The 14,145-nt window shown below is 44.1% G+C and overlaps 6 protein-coding genes across 6 annotated transcripts; 2 read left to right on the forward strand and 4 right to left on the reverse strand.

The window, feature by feature from the left end:
- Nucleotides 1-2,522: 2,522 nt before the first annotated feature.
- On the reverse strand, nucleotides 2,523-2,880 carry PHALS_05939 (uncharacterized protein; the record flags this gene model as incomplete). The annotated part of the gene is made up of 3 exons (XM_024723266.1): nucleotides 2,523-2,571; nucleotides 2,643-2,703; nucleotides 2,766-2,880. The coding sequence occupies 3 exons, from the start codon at nucleotides 2,878-2,880 to the stop codon at nucleotides 2,523-2,525; spliced, it is 225 nt and encodes a 74-aa protein (XP_024574260.1).
- A 1,354-nt stretch (nucleotides 2,881-4,234) lies between these two features.
- On the reverse strand, nucleotides 4,235-4,464 carry PHALS_05940 (uncharacterized protein; the record flags this gene model as incomplete). Its single annotated transcript, XM_024723267.1, has 2 exons — nucleotides 4,235-4,307; nucleotides 4,367-4,464. 2 exons carry the CDS (start codon nucleotides 4,462-4,464, stop codon nucleotides 4,235-4,237), a joined length of 171 nt encoding a protein of 56 aa, XP_024574261.1.
- Nucleotides 4,465-6,505: 2,041 nt separating this feature from the next.
- On the reverse strand, nucleotides 6,506-6,872 carry PHALS_05941 (uncharacterized protein; the record flags this gene model as incomplete). Its single annotated transcript, XM_024723268.1, has 3 exons — nucleotides 6,506-6,531; nucleotides 6,624-6,796; nucleotides 6,859-6,872. 3 exons carry the CDS (start codon nucleotides 6,870-6,872, stop codon nucleotides 6,506-6,508), a joined length of 213 nt encoding a protein of 70 aa, XP_024574262.1.
- Nucleotides 6,873-7,457: 585 nt separating this feature from the next.
- PHALS_05942 (acyltransferase ws dgat mgat family protein) lies at nucleotides 7,458-8,846 on the forward strand (the record flags this gene model as incomplete). The annotated part of the gene is made up of 1 exon (XM_024723269.1): nucleotides 7,458-8,846. The coding sequence occupies one exon, from the start codon at nucleotides 7,458-7,460 to the stop codon at nucleotides 8,844-8,846; it is 1,389 nt and encodes a 462-aa protein (XP_024574263.1).
- Nucleotides 8,847-9,251: 405 nt separating this feature from the next.
- PHALS_05943 (gtp-binding protein 1-like) lies at nucleotides 9,252-10,952 on the reverse strand (the record flags this gene model as incomplete). Its single annotated transcript, XM_024723271.1, has 3 exons — nucleotides 9,252-10,162; nucleotides 10,224-10,323; nucleotides 10,389-10,952. The coding sequence occupies 3 exons, from the start codon at nucleotides 10,950-10,952 to the stop codon at nucleotides 9,252-9,254; spliced, it is 1,575 nt and encodes a 524-aa protein (XP_024574264.1).
- Nucleotides 10,953-11,093: 141 nt separating this feature from the next.
- On the forward strand, nucleotides 11,094-12,782 carry PHALS_05944 (Uncharacterized conserved protein; the record flags this gene model as incomplete). Its single annotated transcript, XM_024723272.1, has 2 exons — nucleotides 11,094-11,149; nucleotides 11,225-12,782. 2 exons carry the CDS (start codon nucleotides 11,094-11,096, stop codon nucleotides 12,780-12,782), a joined length of 1,614 nt encoding a protein of 537 aa, XP_024574265.1.
- Nucleotides 12,783-14,145: the final 1,363 nt, after the last annotated feature.

Here is a 14,145-nt window from a genome sequence, read left to right on the forward strand (position 1 = left end):
TTGAAATACGATTTGCCGTAGGAAGTCACGGCTGGAATGTCACGAAGCCATTGGTCAACGAAATGCTAGAAAACATTAGCTGCTATGCATCTCTTGGAGAAGCTGTGGAAATCCATGAGCCCACCTCAACCACAAAGCAGAAGCGCATTTGGCGCAGATTTAAAGCTACGACAGCGTTGGTACAGGGCATTGGATTGTCCACTCAACGCTGACTATGCGGGTAGGAGAGGCCAACGGCGATCGAGGATTCTCCATGCTTTTAAAAAGTTAAATAAAGCTGCAATTTGGATGCGAATACCAATCACTGAAAAAACGCGGTCTAGCTTATCATCAGGGAATACTTGTTCCTGGGTAATTGATATTATCAATTGCTCATAAGAAGAGGCGAATTCTCGTTCACTGTGGGGAGTTCATTGAGTGCGATGCTCTGGTAGCGGATGGTTATATCATAAAAAAAGTATGACGCACTAGCGACGTTCAAATTTCTTGCGACGTTCAAACTTCCCGCGAAACTCCTCGCAACGCATCTGGTCAGGATACAAAACTATTCATAAACCTACCATTTTTGACGAAATATTCATCCATAGTCGTGCATGGCATGAAAAGTTGAATGCAGCAAACCACATCAAATACTTGTGACCAGTGCCCGACGTATGCGCTTCGATACCCTGTTCGTCAATATTGACACATGTGGCTTTAGCAACGACAAGATCTTCATTTACAATACTTCATGCAAAGCGTGGTGTGCGGGCAGTTTCTGCAAAAACGAAGGCTATTACTGATTTTGAAAGTGTTGTTGTCCCAACGAGACAACAACAGCGGCTTGGCCAAGCCAGCTTTCTAAACGAGTACAGTTCAAGTTACGAAACATGCCGCGGCCGTCATTAATATTGGACTGGAACCCGATAGAGGAAAGACATTCAAGATCGTTATAGCGTGCATCTATCCTCGCTTATCCGAACATAGGTCGACCATTTCATGTCGTCTTGGACGTTTTGACGCTTAAATAGGCTGTACTTTGCACCTGGCAGAGACGGACGTATTCGCATATTAAGATTAAGTCTTGCTTATTAGAGCAACAGTAATGAAGTAATTTGTTTGCTCCAGCGCGCTACTTTCAGTGAAGTATGTTACTGTAAAGTTCAGGGTGCACCTGCTTGACCCTATGAGTTAGTGATATATAGAGATCATGCGACGTTGCGCACAGCGACGGCAACACCCAATCTCGTGAGGTAAACAAGGTAAAAGATTGTGACCATTCCATACCGTGTATGCTTTCTAGGTATAGAATAAGACAGGAGGACATTATATCTGGCGGATAATCTTGTACGTTACATCGACATAAATTGCAGTATGTCACGATGGCGACGTCGCCAATTAATGAGGCTTCACGCACAGCTTATACGGGTCACTAGGATTGCGTGTTGTGTTGATGAAAGCTTTACAAAACATAATATGACGAATTTTTTTGGATGCCGCGTTGTGAAAGATCGTGGATGCACGTCTGCACGTCTGCACCGCTCTATCTAGTCCATGGTTTCTTACATTACAGCATTGAAGCACATGTGGTTGAGGCCCATGAGGAGAACTATAAATACTAAACTAAACAAGGCACATCTAACCATCCCCGGAAGATACGATACATACTACCACAGGAGTGTTACGCACTGATGGCCAAACATATTTTAAGATAACCACGCATGTGCGCATGTGTAAATTCGTCGCTATATCTTTGTCTCGCGGCATATATCGACGCCTTTGGAAGTCTAATGGAAACCCTACTCAGCGTTACAGCGCATAGTGGTTGCATTGGTAGCTACAACTATGCACTAAGTTAGCTTTTGTTGCTTTCATCTGTTTTTGAAAGTGACCTAAAATTAGTCTATTCAAAGAAACCGTTTTTAATTGAATGTTTTATATGACATGTGTCTCTCGGTGTTTCACAGAGTCCCATCGTCCTAATTAGTATCGACACTTTGGTACATCCGACGTTTGCAGAATTGTACAAAAAGAAGCTCACATCATCACAACAGGTAATCCGCCACATCCCCCCACTAGATGTGGAGTGCACTGAGACTCATAAAATTTTTGTTTGATTGCAACATTGCTCAATTTTAAACGTTTAACAAGTTCTCACAGCACTCGACGCTTCGCTTTACTCCTTGCACTCTTCAATGCCTGTTCTTACCGGATTTCTTGCATCGAGAGTTTCCTCCATTACCTTACTCTCGAATGGCAAAACAAGCTTTTGAGGACGTTGCAGTCCTTTTGGCAGTCATTTCAGGTTCCTTCTCGGTAAGGATACTGGACGATTTCCCATGGAAATGGTCATGGCGACAGCACCACGCACTCACTGAGAGACAAATGACAGAGCCGCTCAATGCGGAGAGGCGCTTCCACAACGGCCTTATTGCTGCACAAACTATGCACTTCGTGCCCGATTCATAAGGTGAGAAGAGCTGAATCACTCCACCGCCAAGTTCAGGGGACGTCTAGCTGATCACAATTGAGCTGGTGATGACTCAAGTTGCAGAGCCTTCCGACTGTAAGCGCAAATATTTGCAAGCTCGACTATATCAATAATCTATTTGATGTTGCCTGTCACACCAGGAATTTACCCTCAGCTACTTATGTGTGCGGACCTGTTGCTTAAATTAAGAACAGAACGAGTATAAAGAAGCGCTTCGCGGGCACTCGCCGAGCCTGCAAATAAAAAAAATCTGAAGAGCCCTGCTTGCGTAAAAGGCAGCGGTGAGTGTGATAACCTGTGCCTTTTAAGATCGTTTGTATAGGCCCTGAATGTCGGCTGAAGTACTGAAATCTATGGCCCGAAATTCGCGTGCTAGGTGAGAAAGACGCCTCGCCCCATCCATCTGACATATCTTAAGTGAGCTTCAGTCAGCAGACCGCTAAACAAATCACCGTTTGAGGATCAATTTTTCAAAATTATATATAGAGGAGAAAAGGTACTTCTCGTCGATCATAGTGCCGCGTGACTCCTTGAAAAATTTGTCACAGTGCCTTTTTACTTCAGAGTAGATCGAGGCCGGTGTCAAGGGTTTACGTTAAACTTAGCACAGAAGAAGCTTTGGCTCTTAGATTTTGCGCTAATAAACCCTCAGAGATTTGTTCTTTTAAGACACTGAGTAAAAATGATCAATTCACGGGCAATCACTGCAGAAGAAGTTCTCTTCTATTCTCCGAACTTTCAATTGCCGAACGTCTAGCGCACTTGCACTGAAGTCACACCCTTGTCTATCGAGCTCGATGGTAACAAGTCCGTGCTGAAAGCACAGTCTACCCAAGCGCTTTTAAAATCCGCCGGTGGAAAAACAAATGTGATTGTTGATAAAAAATATCCGAATGATTCTACAAATTACAAAAAATGCCTGCAGCCTCACCCGACAATACGCACTTTTGCAGCTTCCCGAGGAGAAGACACTCGCTATGCCCAGCCTTCCTGCTGTACGAGTCTCGGACACCGTCACTGCGGTGAGGTGGACTCCACTATCTTTCACGAGGTGATAATGATAGAGCTCACATAAGTACACTAAGCGAAATCCATTTTCTGCCTACCGTAAAACTCAGGATACAGTGACATACTGCCACTATTTTCTATCGTAGCAGAGATACATTAGAGACCGTAATAAACTATTGCTCTTCATTGTCATATCCGGAGTCAGCAGCTCGATGTTACTTCTGCGTCTTGTCACTGATAGAATGTTTCTGACATAATAAAATCTTGCACAAAAGATATCGTACAGTTATTGTTGTATCAGAATTTACTGCCTCTTTCTATCAGAAGGTACAGACGCCTAATCAACGCTCTATTCAGGATGAAGAATGTATCAGCTCACTTAGTTGACATCCATTTTTTTCATATCCCATGGCGTTCCGGTCACGCCATACCAAAAAAGACACCGTATCTTGAATTTAGCTTAGGATGAGACAACACTCTGCGTTGTCGAAGCTTTGAACTGCAATCTAAACGAGAAAGAGCCTTCATCTCTTGAGCAAGTATCCTCATCGCTAGATGGATGTATTTTTTAATTACATGTGATTATGTATCTCGATTGCCTCCGCGTACTGTCGACTATCTTTGGCATTCGCGCGTCAACTGTAATAGCATGGTTATTTTTAATCTACCAAAATTTCCCAATATCAACATAACTGCAGACGATGGCTCTCGCGACTAACTTGGAATAGGCTATAAGTCTTGACCCTAGAGCCTGGTTCAAAAATTGGCAGCCCGTGCCTGCCGAGATTCGACATTTCCCCAGGAGGGGGGTGTCTGATATGAATTTGTCCTGTCAAACCTTCAAGCCGCAGAAAGTTGGTGCGCAGTACAAAAATGCTTGATGCTTACACAGCTCTAGCATTTGCGAAGTTTTTTGACTCGGCTGCATAAAAGTCACAAGTTTCCTCGGTACGAATGAGGTCCACGCCAGCTTGTAAAGCTTCCATTTTCCATACCAGAGTCAACTTCTGCTGCACAAAAATTGTTTATCGGTAATTAATAACACACACCACAAGATTAAGAAAGGTAGTATTTATTCGGAAGTTCTTTGAATGGGCTGCATCGGTTTGTAGTCAACAAACAATCGTGATAACTGTTTCCGCCGTCTGACGAGTACCTACCCCCATCGTGGCAACAAGAAACCGACACAGTTGACCGTAATACCATAATTTTACGAAACGGAATGGGTAGACGAGAAATTGGGCACAATCTGAAAGCCTAACTATTGATCCGCGACATTTGCCGTTTCTGAATTCATAGGAATTGCGTGTTCGTGCAAGTTCATGCTTGGTTCCTAGCCTTAAGACCGCTAACGCCACGTGCTGACTCTATCTGGACCATGAATTATGACTATCTCAGCCTAAACAGCGTAATTTTATAGTTGATGCGCGCATGTAAAGCAATATTTATTCTTTGCCTCTTGACACTTCAAGCGCAAAACGACTTGCTGCCAAAAATAATCAAATGCGTACATGCATATCCAGTAATACTGCGAATAGTATTCAAGCAGCTCTCATTTTTTTCCTTAAAAAATATTTAGCCTTTGCTCACCACGGTCTTTGGGTCGATTATCAGTGCTACCACGCTCATGTACAATGCACAAAGAAAGCTTTGACTCTAAGAGATCGCGAAAAGTACACTAAGATTCGGCATGCCCCTTCAATCCACGAGTGAAAGCGCAGAGTAAATACGGCATCTACTTAATTTTGCAAGGAAATGAAAGAAAAATGATGATCTTTTCTTCTCTTACAAAGAAGAAGTGATTTTAAACTCAAGTGTATCTAGAGTTATTATCAAATAAATTAATGGCATGAGGCTAAATTCCCACGTGCCCCACTACTAGTTTTTCACAGATTCTCATCGTCATCATCGGTACCAATATTCACGGCTTTTAACATTCTGCACAATTGCGAGAAAACGTAATTGTGTCTTTGTGCTATTGCACAGAAGAGTAATTGCAATTTGTACGAACACAATAGTACAATAGATACCACATTACACATCAGGTCCGTGTTGGCGAAAGCATAGATATCAAATAATCTTCCACCACCGCGGGACTAAAAAACGAGTCCCTCTAGTTACCTATTTTCCGTTTCTAGATCAAGTAAGTTGTACTTAGAAGTAAGAACATCGTAATATTATTGTTAAATGCATCTAAATTACTATTCTGACGATAATCTTTTTTAACGCGTAGCCTGAGGAAAGCTGACCACGTGTCTCGCGAGCCTCTTCTTTGTGGATTCTCACCACACTCACCCAAAGCAAGTACCAGTCATTTAAATTCATGATGTCATTCTGCCTTTGTACCTTTGATCCTTGCTTTAAGTCTGAAGTAGAATAGTTTAATGTGTTCATCCATCATAATGTTGTACGTTTTCGATTATACCCTCGTAGACGAAGTAAGAGCGGTACACAATCAATTTTTGTATCATCAGATATGGCTGATATATAATAAGCTGGTCAATCAAGAAGTACACAATCAATATTCATATTCTCGAATATCGCGGATATAGAAGCTGGTCAATTATTTACCGCGTAATGTTGTATGTGCAGCTGCAAAACTGATGATGGGACTTCTTCTGTGGCGTGTACGTGAGCATTGGGCTTCACAGCCACCTCATACCTATATGTATACACTTTTATTAGTGAATATGGTAAAACATGGTTACACTATTATTTTGAGTTCTGATGAAACCTAATCAGGTGTGTCTATCACTCTTTAAAGCGCAAATCATACCTAAGTACCAAATTTCGGAAAGGCTATCGGTTTTGCGCCTTTGTGAAGCGTACAGCCGTCCTCTGTGCGTAATTTCATTTGGATTTTTGAGTCAAAACTTCCAGTGCCCAAAAACTGGATTGTGCTTATTAGTACTTGCTGTCAATCTGACGACCGAATCTTACCAGACTGTATTCTCAGTTAAGATGTTCCACTCGTGGTTCGATTATCTGTCACTGAACGACAAGATACGCTTAGTAAGCTCGTGTGAATTATACATCCCGTAGAAATTTTTCTGCTACCGAAACACGGGTAAGAAACGAAATTTGCTCGCGTCAGCGCGTATACTAGCTATGAGACAGAGACGGCGACACAGCTCTGGGAACGCACCAGCCAGATTTTGGAAGAAAATTAAATGTCTCTTAGGGAAAGGCGAGTGATGTCGAGCGTCAATTCCTCTGATAAAAAGACGTATTTTATCAATTTTTGGATGAAAATAGTTGCGATATTCATGGATTAGACCAAGATATGGACGAAGGGTTACCGCCTCGTACGATCGTTCTCTGAACAATGACAATAAAATCTCGCGTGAGAATGAGTATGTATTGAAACTCGAAACAATTACCTTCGGCAGTCCATGTTGGCAAAAATATCGCCGCGAAACGTTCTGGAAGTATCCCAGAGCTTGTTAGCACTTGATTCACTTATCCGAATGATACGAGCGAAGCAGTTTCTACACCGTACAGGCCAATGGCTTTTTTTATGCTTTTGATATACTGTGGTCAATAGAAATAGACGTTCAGTTTCAATCGATTTTCTCATTAAATTTTAATATTGTTTTCCTCTTTTTCCTATTTTTTTAGTTTTCAAGTGAAAGCGCATTTTGACAAATTTGATTGATTGTTTTAAAAATCGAAACTTAAACGATGTGCATTTACTTAATATCCTCTGATTTGCAGTAGTTTTTTGTTGAGGGGAATAGGGTTTAATATGTGCGTCAGCACTGCATCATGTTCTACTGCATCACATGACTTGCATTTCTCGATTTCCATTTACTCAACTTAGTGATCGCCACCTAAGATGGATCACCTTCTGACGTGGCTACAGACAAACATACCGTCAATGAGCGGCGCTTCCATGCTAATAATGGCGATTGTGCTGCTTCTAACTCTCTTAAGAGTTTTGACGTCGAGATTGCAACAGCGTCCGAGAACAAGCGAACATATGACACAAGCTCGAAAGCTTACACGTAAGCTCAGCAACATCGGGCTTTCGACACTTGTGACTGAAGTGCCCTCGAATTTGTCAATTCCTGTGTCTGTCGTGACTTTGGAAGGTTCATTTACCCGAGAAGACTACCTCAAACTCTTGCAAGAGCGTCTATTGCAGGACCCCTTTTTCCTGCGGTGGCGCAGCATTGTCCATGGCAACCATCAGACTGGTGAGTATGAGTACATGGAGGTGCCCAATTATGACATAACGCAGAACGTGGTAGAGCACACGGTCAAAGACGGTGAGACCACCCTATCATACGTCGAGTCGGTGTTAGTAAACTCACCGTTAGATTTTAAGAAGCCGCTTTGGGAGATGCACGTGATTTCTGACCCTAATAGCAGTCCAAGAAACACGAGTATTGGCTGGAAGGTGCATCACTGTTTAGGGGATGGCGCCTCGCTCGCCCTGGCAATGGTCAAGCTCAGCGACCAAAGCGATTTTTCTGAAAAGCGCTCACATGCGAAGAATAATCTTACGAACGTAAAATCTCGCGAATCTATGGGCAAGATTATAAAAAGTTTTCTGGCGTATCTATACCTCTGTTTATGGTCGATCTACGTAATCTTCTACCACGTGTTTGCAATGATGACGCGTCCTGAGCCGGCCACGGTTTTCAAACGCCCGGGTGGCACGCGTAAACGCTTATCGTACAAGATGAAATACTCCGTCAAAACAACCAAGGCAGTAGGCAAACATTTTCAAGCGACAGTTAATGACGTGATGCTCACTGTCTTGGCGGGAGCTATGCGCAGGACCATGCTTGCAGAAGGGCAATCTGTAGAACCATCGCTGAAGGTGCGATGCGCCATCCCGGTTGACATGCGCTCTCGTAGTAAAAGTATCCGCCACACCAGCAACCAGTTCTCTTCGCTTATAATCGACCTTCCACTTGGTATCGAAGACCCTGCACAGCGCTTGCGACGAGTCACAAGTTCGATGAATGGAGTCAAAAACTCGCTAGCAAAATATTTCATGTACTATTCGATCCACCTTTTGTCACAACTACCAGCACCACTGATGCGGTCAATTGTGCATTTTTTCACGAGTCGCATTTCTGTAGCTGTTACGAATGTGCGTGCCAGCGTTATTGAAATGAGTTTGTGTAACAAGCAGGTTTCTGGCTTTTACGGTTTCGTGCCACCCCCACCTTACGTCAACCTGGGGGTAGCCATACTGTCGACGGGTGATGACCTTGGTCTTAATGTTCTTGTGGACCCTTGCGTCGGTGTTGATGCCGAGCAGTTTTTAGAGTTTGCATTGGAAGAATATTCTGCGCTTCATGAGATCGTCACAGCCATGGACACTTATTCCGGTGAAGAAGGAAAGAAGGTGAAGTGAAGGATAAGCGCGGCGTGCAGTAAAAAATGTCTGCTTTGATCTAGGATTTCTAGGTGTTCATTCCGTAGTTTTGCTTTTAGGAAATTGTAGAACGCAAGTCTAATAGCTCCCGTTCTAGAGAAATAAAAGTCTATTAAAGCATCTGTGGTTCGTGTTTAGCCGTCAGTCAGCATTATAGCAAATACCAAGATGAATTGTGGGTGCAATTAAGTTCTAAGATGTGGAATGTCGGTACATTTCTCACAATGAAAGCATGCAAGCTTCGTCTCGAAATTTGGTCATCACATGAAATAGAAAAATGTGGTTTGTACACGTTACACTCTGTTACGAAGACAACTAACTAAATTAACCTCCTTTTCCATTTGGCACAGTCAGGTAGACTGATTTTCACCAAGCCCCGATTTTTCAATCAGATTTGGTGGAGGTTTCCACTGCCTCCAAATGAGCGGTGGGAATTATCCGGACAACCTTGCCGATTCCTTTCGCTTGGCCGTCTCGAAACACAAATCGCATGCCCTTCTTTAAGAATTCGGGTGCGTGAATGAATTTAAATCGAACCAGTGCTTTATCTCCTGTGCGAATAACATCTTGGTTCGATTCAATGGAGACTATTTCTGCGGTTTGTCGAATAGTCCGGCAGTTAATCATCGGTTGGTAGCCGACCGTTACTGTTGTCTGGTGGTGCAGAATCACAACACGAGCCTCAAACAATCGCGATACGTAATTGTCCACCTTAATTTCCGGGCTTAACAAAATCATTCCTTTACGGAATGTGGCTCGACTTAGCAAAAATTTCTTATTGATCGACCGGACAGCCAGCGCTGCGGTTTGTCCAGGGACAAGCTCCTTCAGTGGCATATACATCGACTCCATCGAACGTACGGTGACCTTGTGGAAATTTCCATTGTAGTCAGGTCCAATCTGCAACGTATCATTAACCTTGAAAGCTCCGGTCACAAGAGTACCAGCGAGAATGAAGCCTACCCCGGGAACTTGATACGTTTCGTCAATTGGCATTTCAACCAAATCATCTGTACGTATCTCAACTTTTTTTGAGTCACCTCCAGTGGCAGGTGTTGCGACTGCAATACGCTCCTCCTGGTTGATCGATCTAGTCGTTGCAAGAGTTGAGGCGGACAATCCTGCCTTGTATAGCGCCGACGGCGACGTCTCACAAAGTATTCGTCGAAGATTTTCCAATCCATCACCCGTGACATTAGATATTGGTAAAACTGGTGTTATACGATTCGACGGCAGACTTTTTGCTGCTGTCACGGCTTGCTCCAGTGTCTTCACGAGCATTGCCATTTTACCGTCTGGTAGGATAACAAATTAAGTATAAAACTACATGCATCAAGAAACAAAACAGCAACGTACAGCGTCGTAAGATTTGACGTACAGTCACTAGTGTCTCTTTCGCCACATTTTTGGGTGCAATATCGATCTTTGTTAGTGCAACCACAATGGGAATCTCCAACTACATCCGTTCCACATCAGGTGATTATTCTTTCTGTGTCAAAGTAACCAAGAGCTAATACTCACCGCCACAGCGATGGCCAAATGCTCCTTGGTCATCCTCTTGACGCCCATATTGGCCCCCACAACAACTACGACTACATCTGGCTGCATACCTGTGAGCCCAAACACTGTTGTCTTCAAGTACTTTTCGTGACCAGCCAAGTCAATCAATTGAATCCGCTTGTGTGCAATTTTGGCTAATTCTCCCCAAGGAATAAGCTTGCCTGATCGCTTTGACAGAATCTGATCTCCACTCTCATCAAAACCCAAATAGGCTGTGGCCACGCTGCTGGTGCGGCCAGTTTCAATTTCGTGCTTGTGCCGGAAAATGGCCTGACGAGAAAGACCTCGACCGTCGTCCAGTTCCCCTTTGATAAGTGTACCAATGAGACTGGACTTCCCACTGTCTACATTACCTACAAAAGCTAGGCGCAGTGTACGAAGCGTCTCCCGGCGCTCGGTCTCTGAGCTCGCTACTGGATCTGCTGATTTAAGCTGCGGACTTATCTCGGTCTCTGTAATCCGGCTAGACGACTGAAATTCTGCCGACAGAGCATCATCGATGTTCCTTCGCTCTTGGGACTCCATGGATGCTGACAGAAGGGAAATGCGAGCTTTCTTCGACTTACAGTTTGCAATCTTGAGCAGCTTTACGTCTTGCCCTGTTAAATCTGATCTTTGGATTCGGGAAATAAATTTGTCACAGCCAGTAAAAACATCAGCGTCAATATGGTAAGCCCTGCACGTTATTGTCAGCACGTCTTACAGGTGTTTGACGACGCCGTGTTACTTTAAAAGGTTCGCAAGAAACAATTCATTAACAAGAAGAAAGCGCAGCACTTCCATGTTGTACACCGCAGCCAGCGCGACTCTAAGGCCAATGATCCGGAGGCCTCAAAATACGTGCTGTTGTCTTCCAGTCAACCCGTGGAGCTTCGTTCTGACTCTGAGCTGGAAGACGATGAAATTAATTCTGACAGCGACGAAGAAATGCCGGATCTCATTGTCGCTCCTGTCAAGGCCGTCCAAACTTTTAATGCCAAGCCTAGCAAAAGCACCTTCCCCGTACGCAAGGTTCGCTTTGGTGGCATCGTTGCCGAAGATCTTGTGGACGAGAACGGTCTTCCAAGAGACGGCTATGACTACTCGCAGCACATGAAAGAGATGGGAGAAGGAAAGTTTTATTCAGCTACTAGCCGCTTTGATGCTGGGGAAGAAGCTCGAGTCTTGTCGAGGAAAGTAGATTTGCCAAAAGATGCACTGCCTAGCACCGAACAGGATCGACTTCTAGATGCAATTACGCTGACCACAGATGTCATGGATGATGACTTAAGAGAAGCGCTTGTAAATGACGAAGCTTTTGAAGAGCTCGATGACAATTTTGTGGCTGAAGCAGCTCAGGAGAACGCAGAATTGGAAGGTGATGATGGTTTTGATTATGACGCACATATTGCCAAACTTATGGAGGCAGCAAGCGGTCTCGTTCCATTGTGCCGCGGCAACATTACTGATAGCGAGGATGAGGATCTGAGCGATAACGACAATGACCGGAAGAATAGTGAAGATTATTACAAAGACGACGAAGCCGTAATGGACCGTGACGAGGCTCAAAGAGCTCTGGACGAGCTGTTTGAAAAGACATTAGCTGAAGAGTACGATGACGAGCAGTTTGGTGAATTGGAAGAGGATGACCCGAAGACGCGCGGAAAAGAGACGCTGCAAGGCGAGCTGCTCACTACAATTGTGGACGATTACGTCATTGTGCAGCAGGAGCTGGCAGATTCAGAGGGAAGGCTAGGAAATCCACTGCGCACAGGCAACAATCTTAAACAAGTTTTAGAGGAATGTGAGACCCAGCGCCATGCCTACGAGTTTGATGAGAATGCAGAAACAGAAGACGAGGAAGAGCCAGAGGATATATTAGCGCGCACTGAGCGCGAGGAAAAAGAGCTACAGGAGCTGTTTAAGCAAAATCAGTATCTACAGCGTGAAGAACACGAGAAATGGGACTGTGAGACTATTGTGAGCACATATTCGACTCAAGATAATCACCCTACGTTGCTCCGAGAGAGTACCCCGACCCGGCGCAAAAATAAGAAACAGCCGCTACTTGCTTTCACTGCCGAGGGAAATGATAAGCAGAAAGTAACGCTGTCACGCAAGTCGGGAATGCCATTGGGAGTATTTGAAGTTGCGTCGTCAGTTAAGAGCCAATTCAACAAGCAGAGTCAGTCTGAAAATAGTCGAAGACAGAAGGGCGAGACGAAAGAGGAAAAGCGTGCTCGCAAGACAACGGTCAAGATGGCCAAGATAGCTAGACGCGCAGAGAAGAAGGGTACGAAGTTGTTGTTCAAGGAAGAAGAAGCACGCCAATTAACGCAGACTGTGCCGGGATGCGTGTCTGTTTATAAATATTAAATTTACAAGTCAGTGAGTAAATAGGCATTATATATCAATACAGATATACCCTCGATAATCATATATGTCAGGTTGTCACTGTCATACGCAAAACGGCAAAACGTCCTAAACACAAATGATAGTTCATCATTCATATTTTTCTTATTTTGATTCCCGCAAGTTTTGTTTTTCAAAATATTTTGTAATTATCGTCGAATCATGGAGTAGCGTTAAGCGCTCGTGCGTATTTTAGCAAAATCATGTCGTCCAATATGGCCTTTTTATCACCGCACATCCTCAACTTCAGAGACTCTTATAGTCTGGTGCCAATTTCCGTTATGATGGCTATACTGAGAACTTGTCCTTTTCATCGACGTTTGGGGGCTCTCCTTTCTTTTTTTTCTTTGAAAGTTCGTCTATATTATAGTTTATAGACGGTTATGACCTCTCAATTTTACCTAGTTAAATATTTACACTGTCGAGTATCAGCTCAACTATGCAATCTAATGTTACATAAAGAATAGAAGTTATTGATACACCAACTATAAAATCTTGTAATCAAGGATGAAAGATCCAGAATTGTTGTCATCAACTTCAGACGATGCTTAATGAGGTCGTCCCCTGGAAATAGTGCCGTCCTAAAGTGTCTTAGGCGGCTTCACTTTCTCCCGAGGATTTTTTGTACGATGTCTTGCACTTCTTCGATGGTGGACTCGAGCCCCCCATAAACGCAGCATGGTAAACTCCACGAACGCGGTACAGCCATTTTTCCTTGTCGATCAGTCCAATCCACGAGTGTTGATCGTAGACCTGGTGGCTGCGTGTCTTGTCCAGAACCTCCAGTGCCATACAGTGACTCAGAGTCTCCGAGAGGTCGCAGTTCACTAGATACATCCCACACTCCAATTCCAGGTCGAATATACCGTCAACACCGTCACACCGTCCGTTAAACAGATTTGCTTTCTTGGCGAAGTAGCCTCGGTCAAGGCGCAGATTAGGTGCATTTCCGTTCTCTTCGATCCATTTCAAGAGCACACCTAACTTCCTCATTCCAAGCCCTTCGTCCAAGCTGATGTTTTTTGCCTTGAGAAAAGTCTCCCAGTCTTCCCTAGACCCAAGGGGAGCCCAACCTTTTCGCTCGTATATGGCATTCACTGCGAGACGAACACAGTCCACATCTTCTCCTGCCTTCTGGTGAGAGCGGTACCCAGGAAGGCCCTTCAAGAACCTGCAGAACGTCTTCGTGCGGCATTTATCTAAATCGTACCACGCGTCAACGAAGTCACAATCCTGGGTGTTGCCGTCTTCTTCGAGGCCTCGACGACAAAGCCAATCTTCAGACCCATCCTTGAAACGGACGCGATAGCACCGTCCACGCTCTGGT

This window comes from Plasmopara halstedii (genome assembly GCF_900000015.1).
Source record: "Plasmopara halstedii genome assembly, contig: Scaffold_292, whole genome shotgun sequence".
NCBI classification, from domain to species: Eukaryota; Oomycota; class Peronosporomycetes; order Peronosporales; family Peronosporaceae; genus Plasmopara; species Plasmopara halstedii.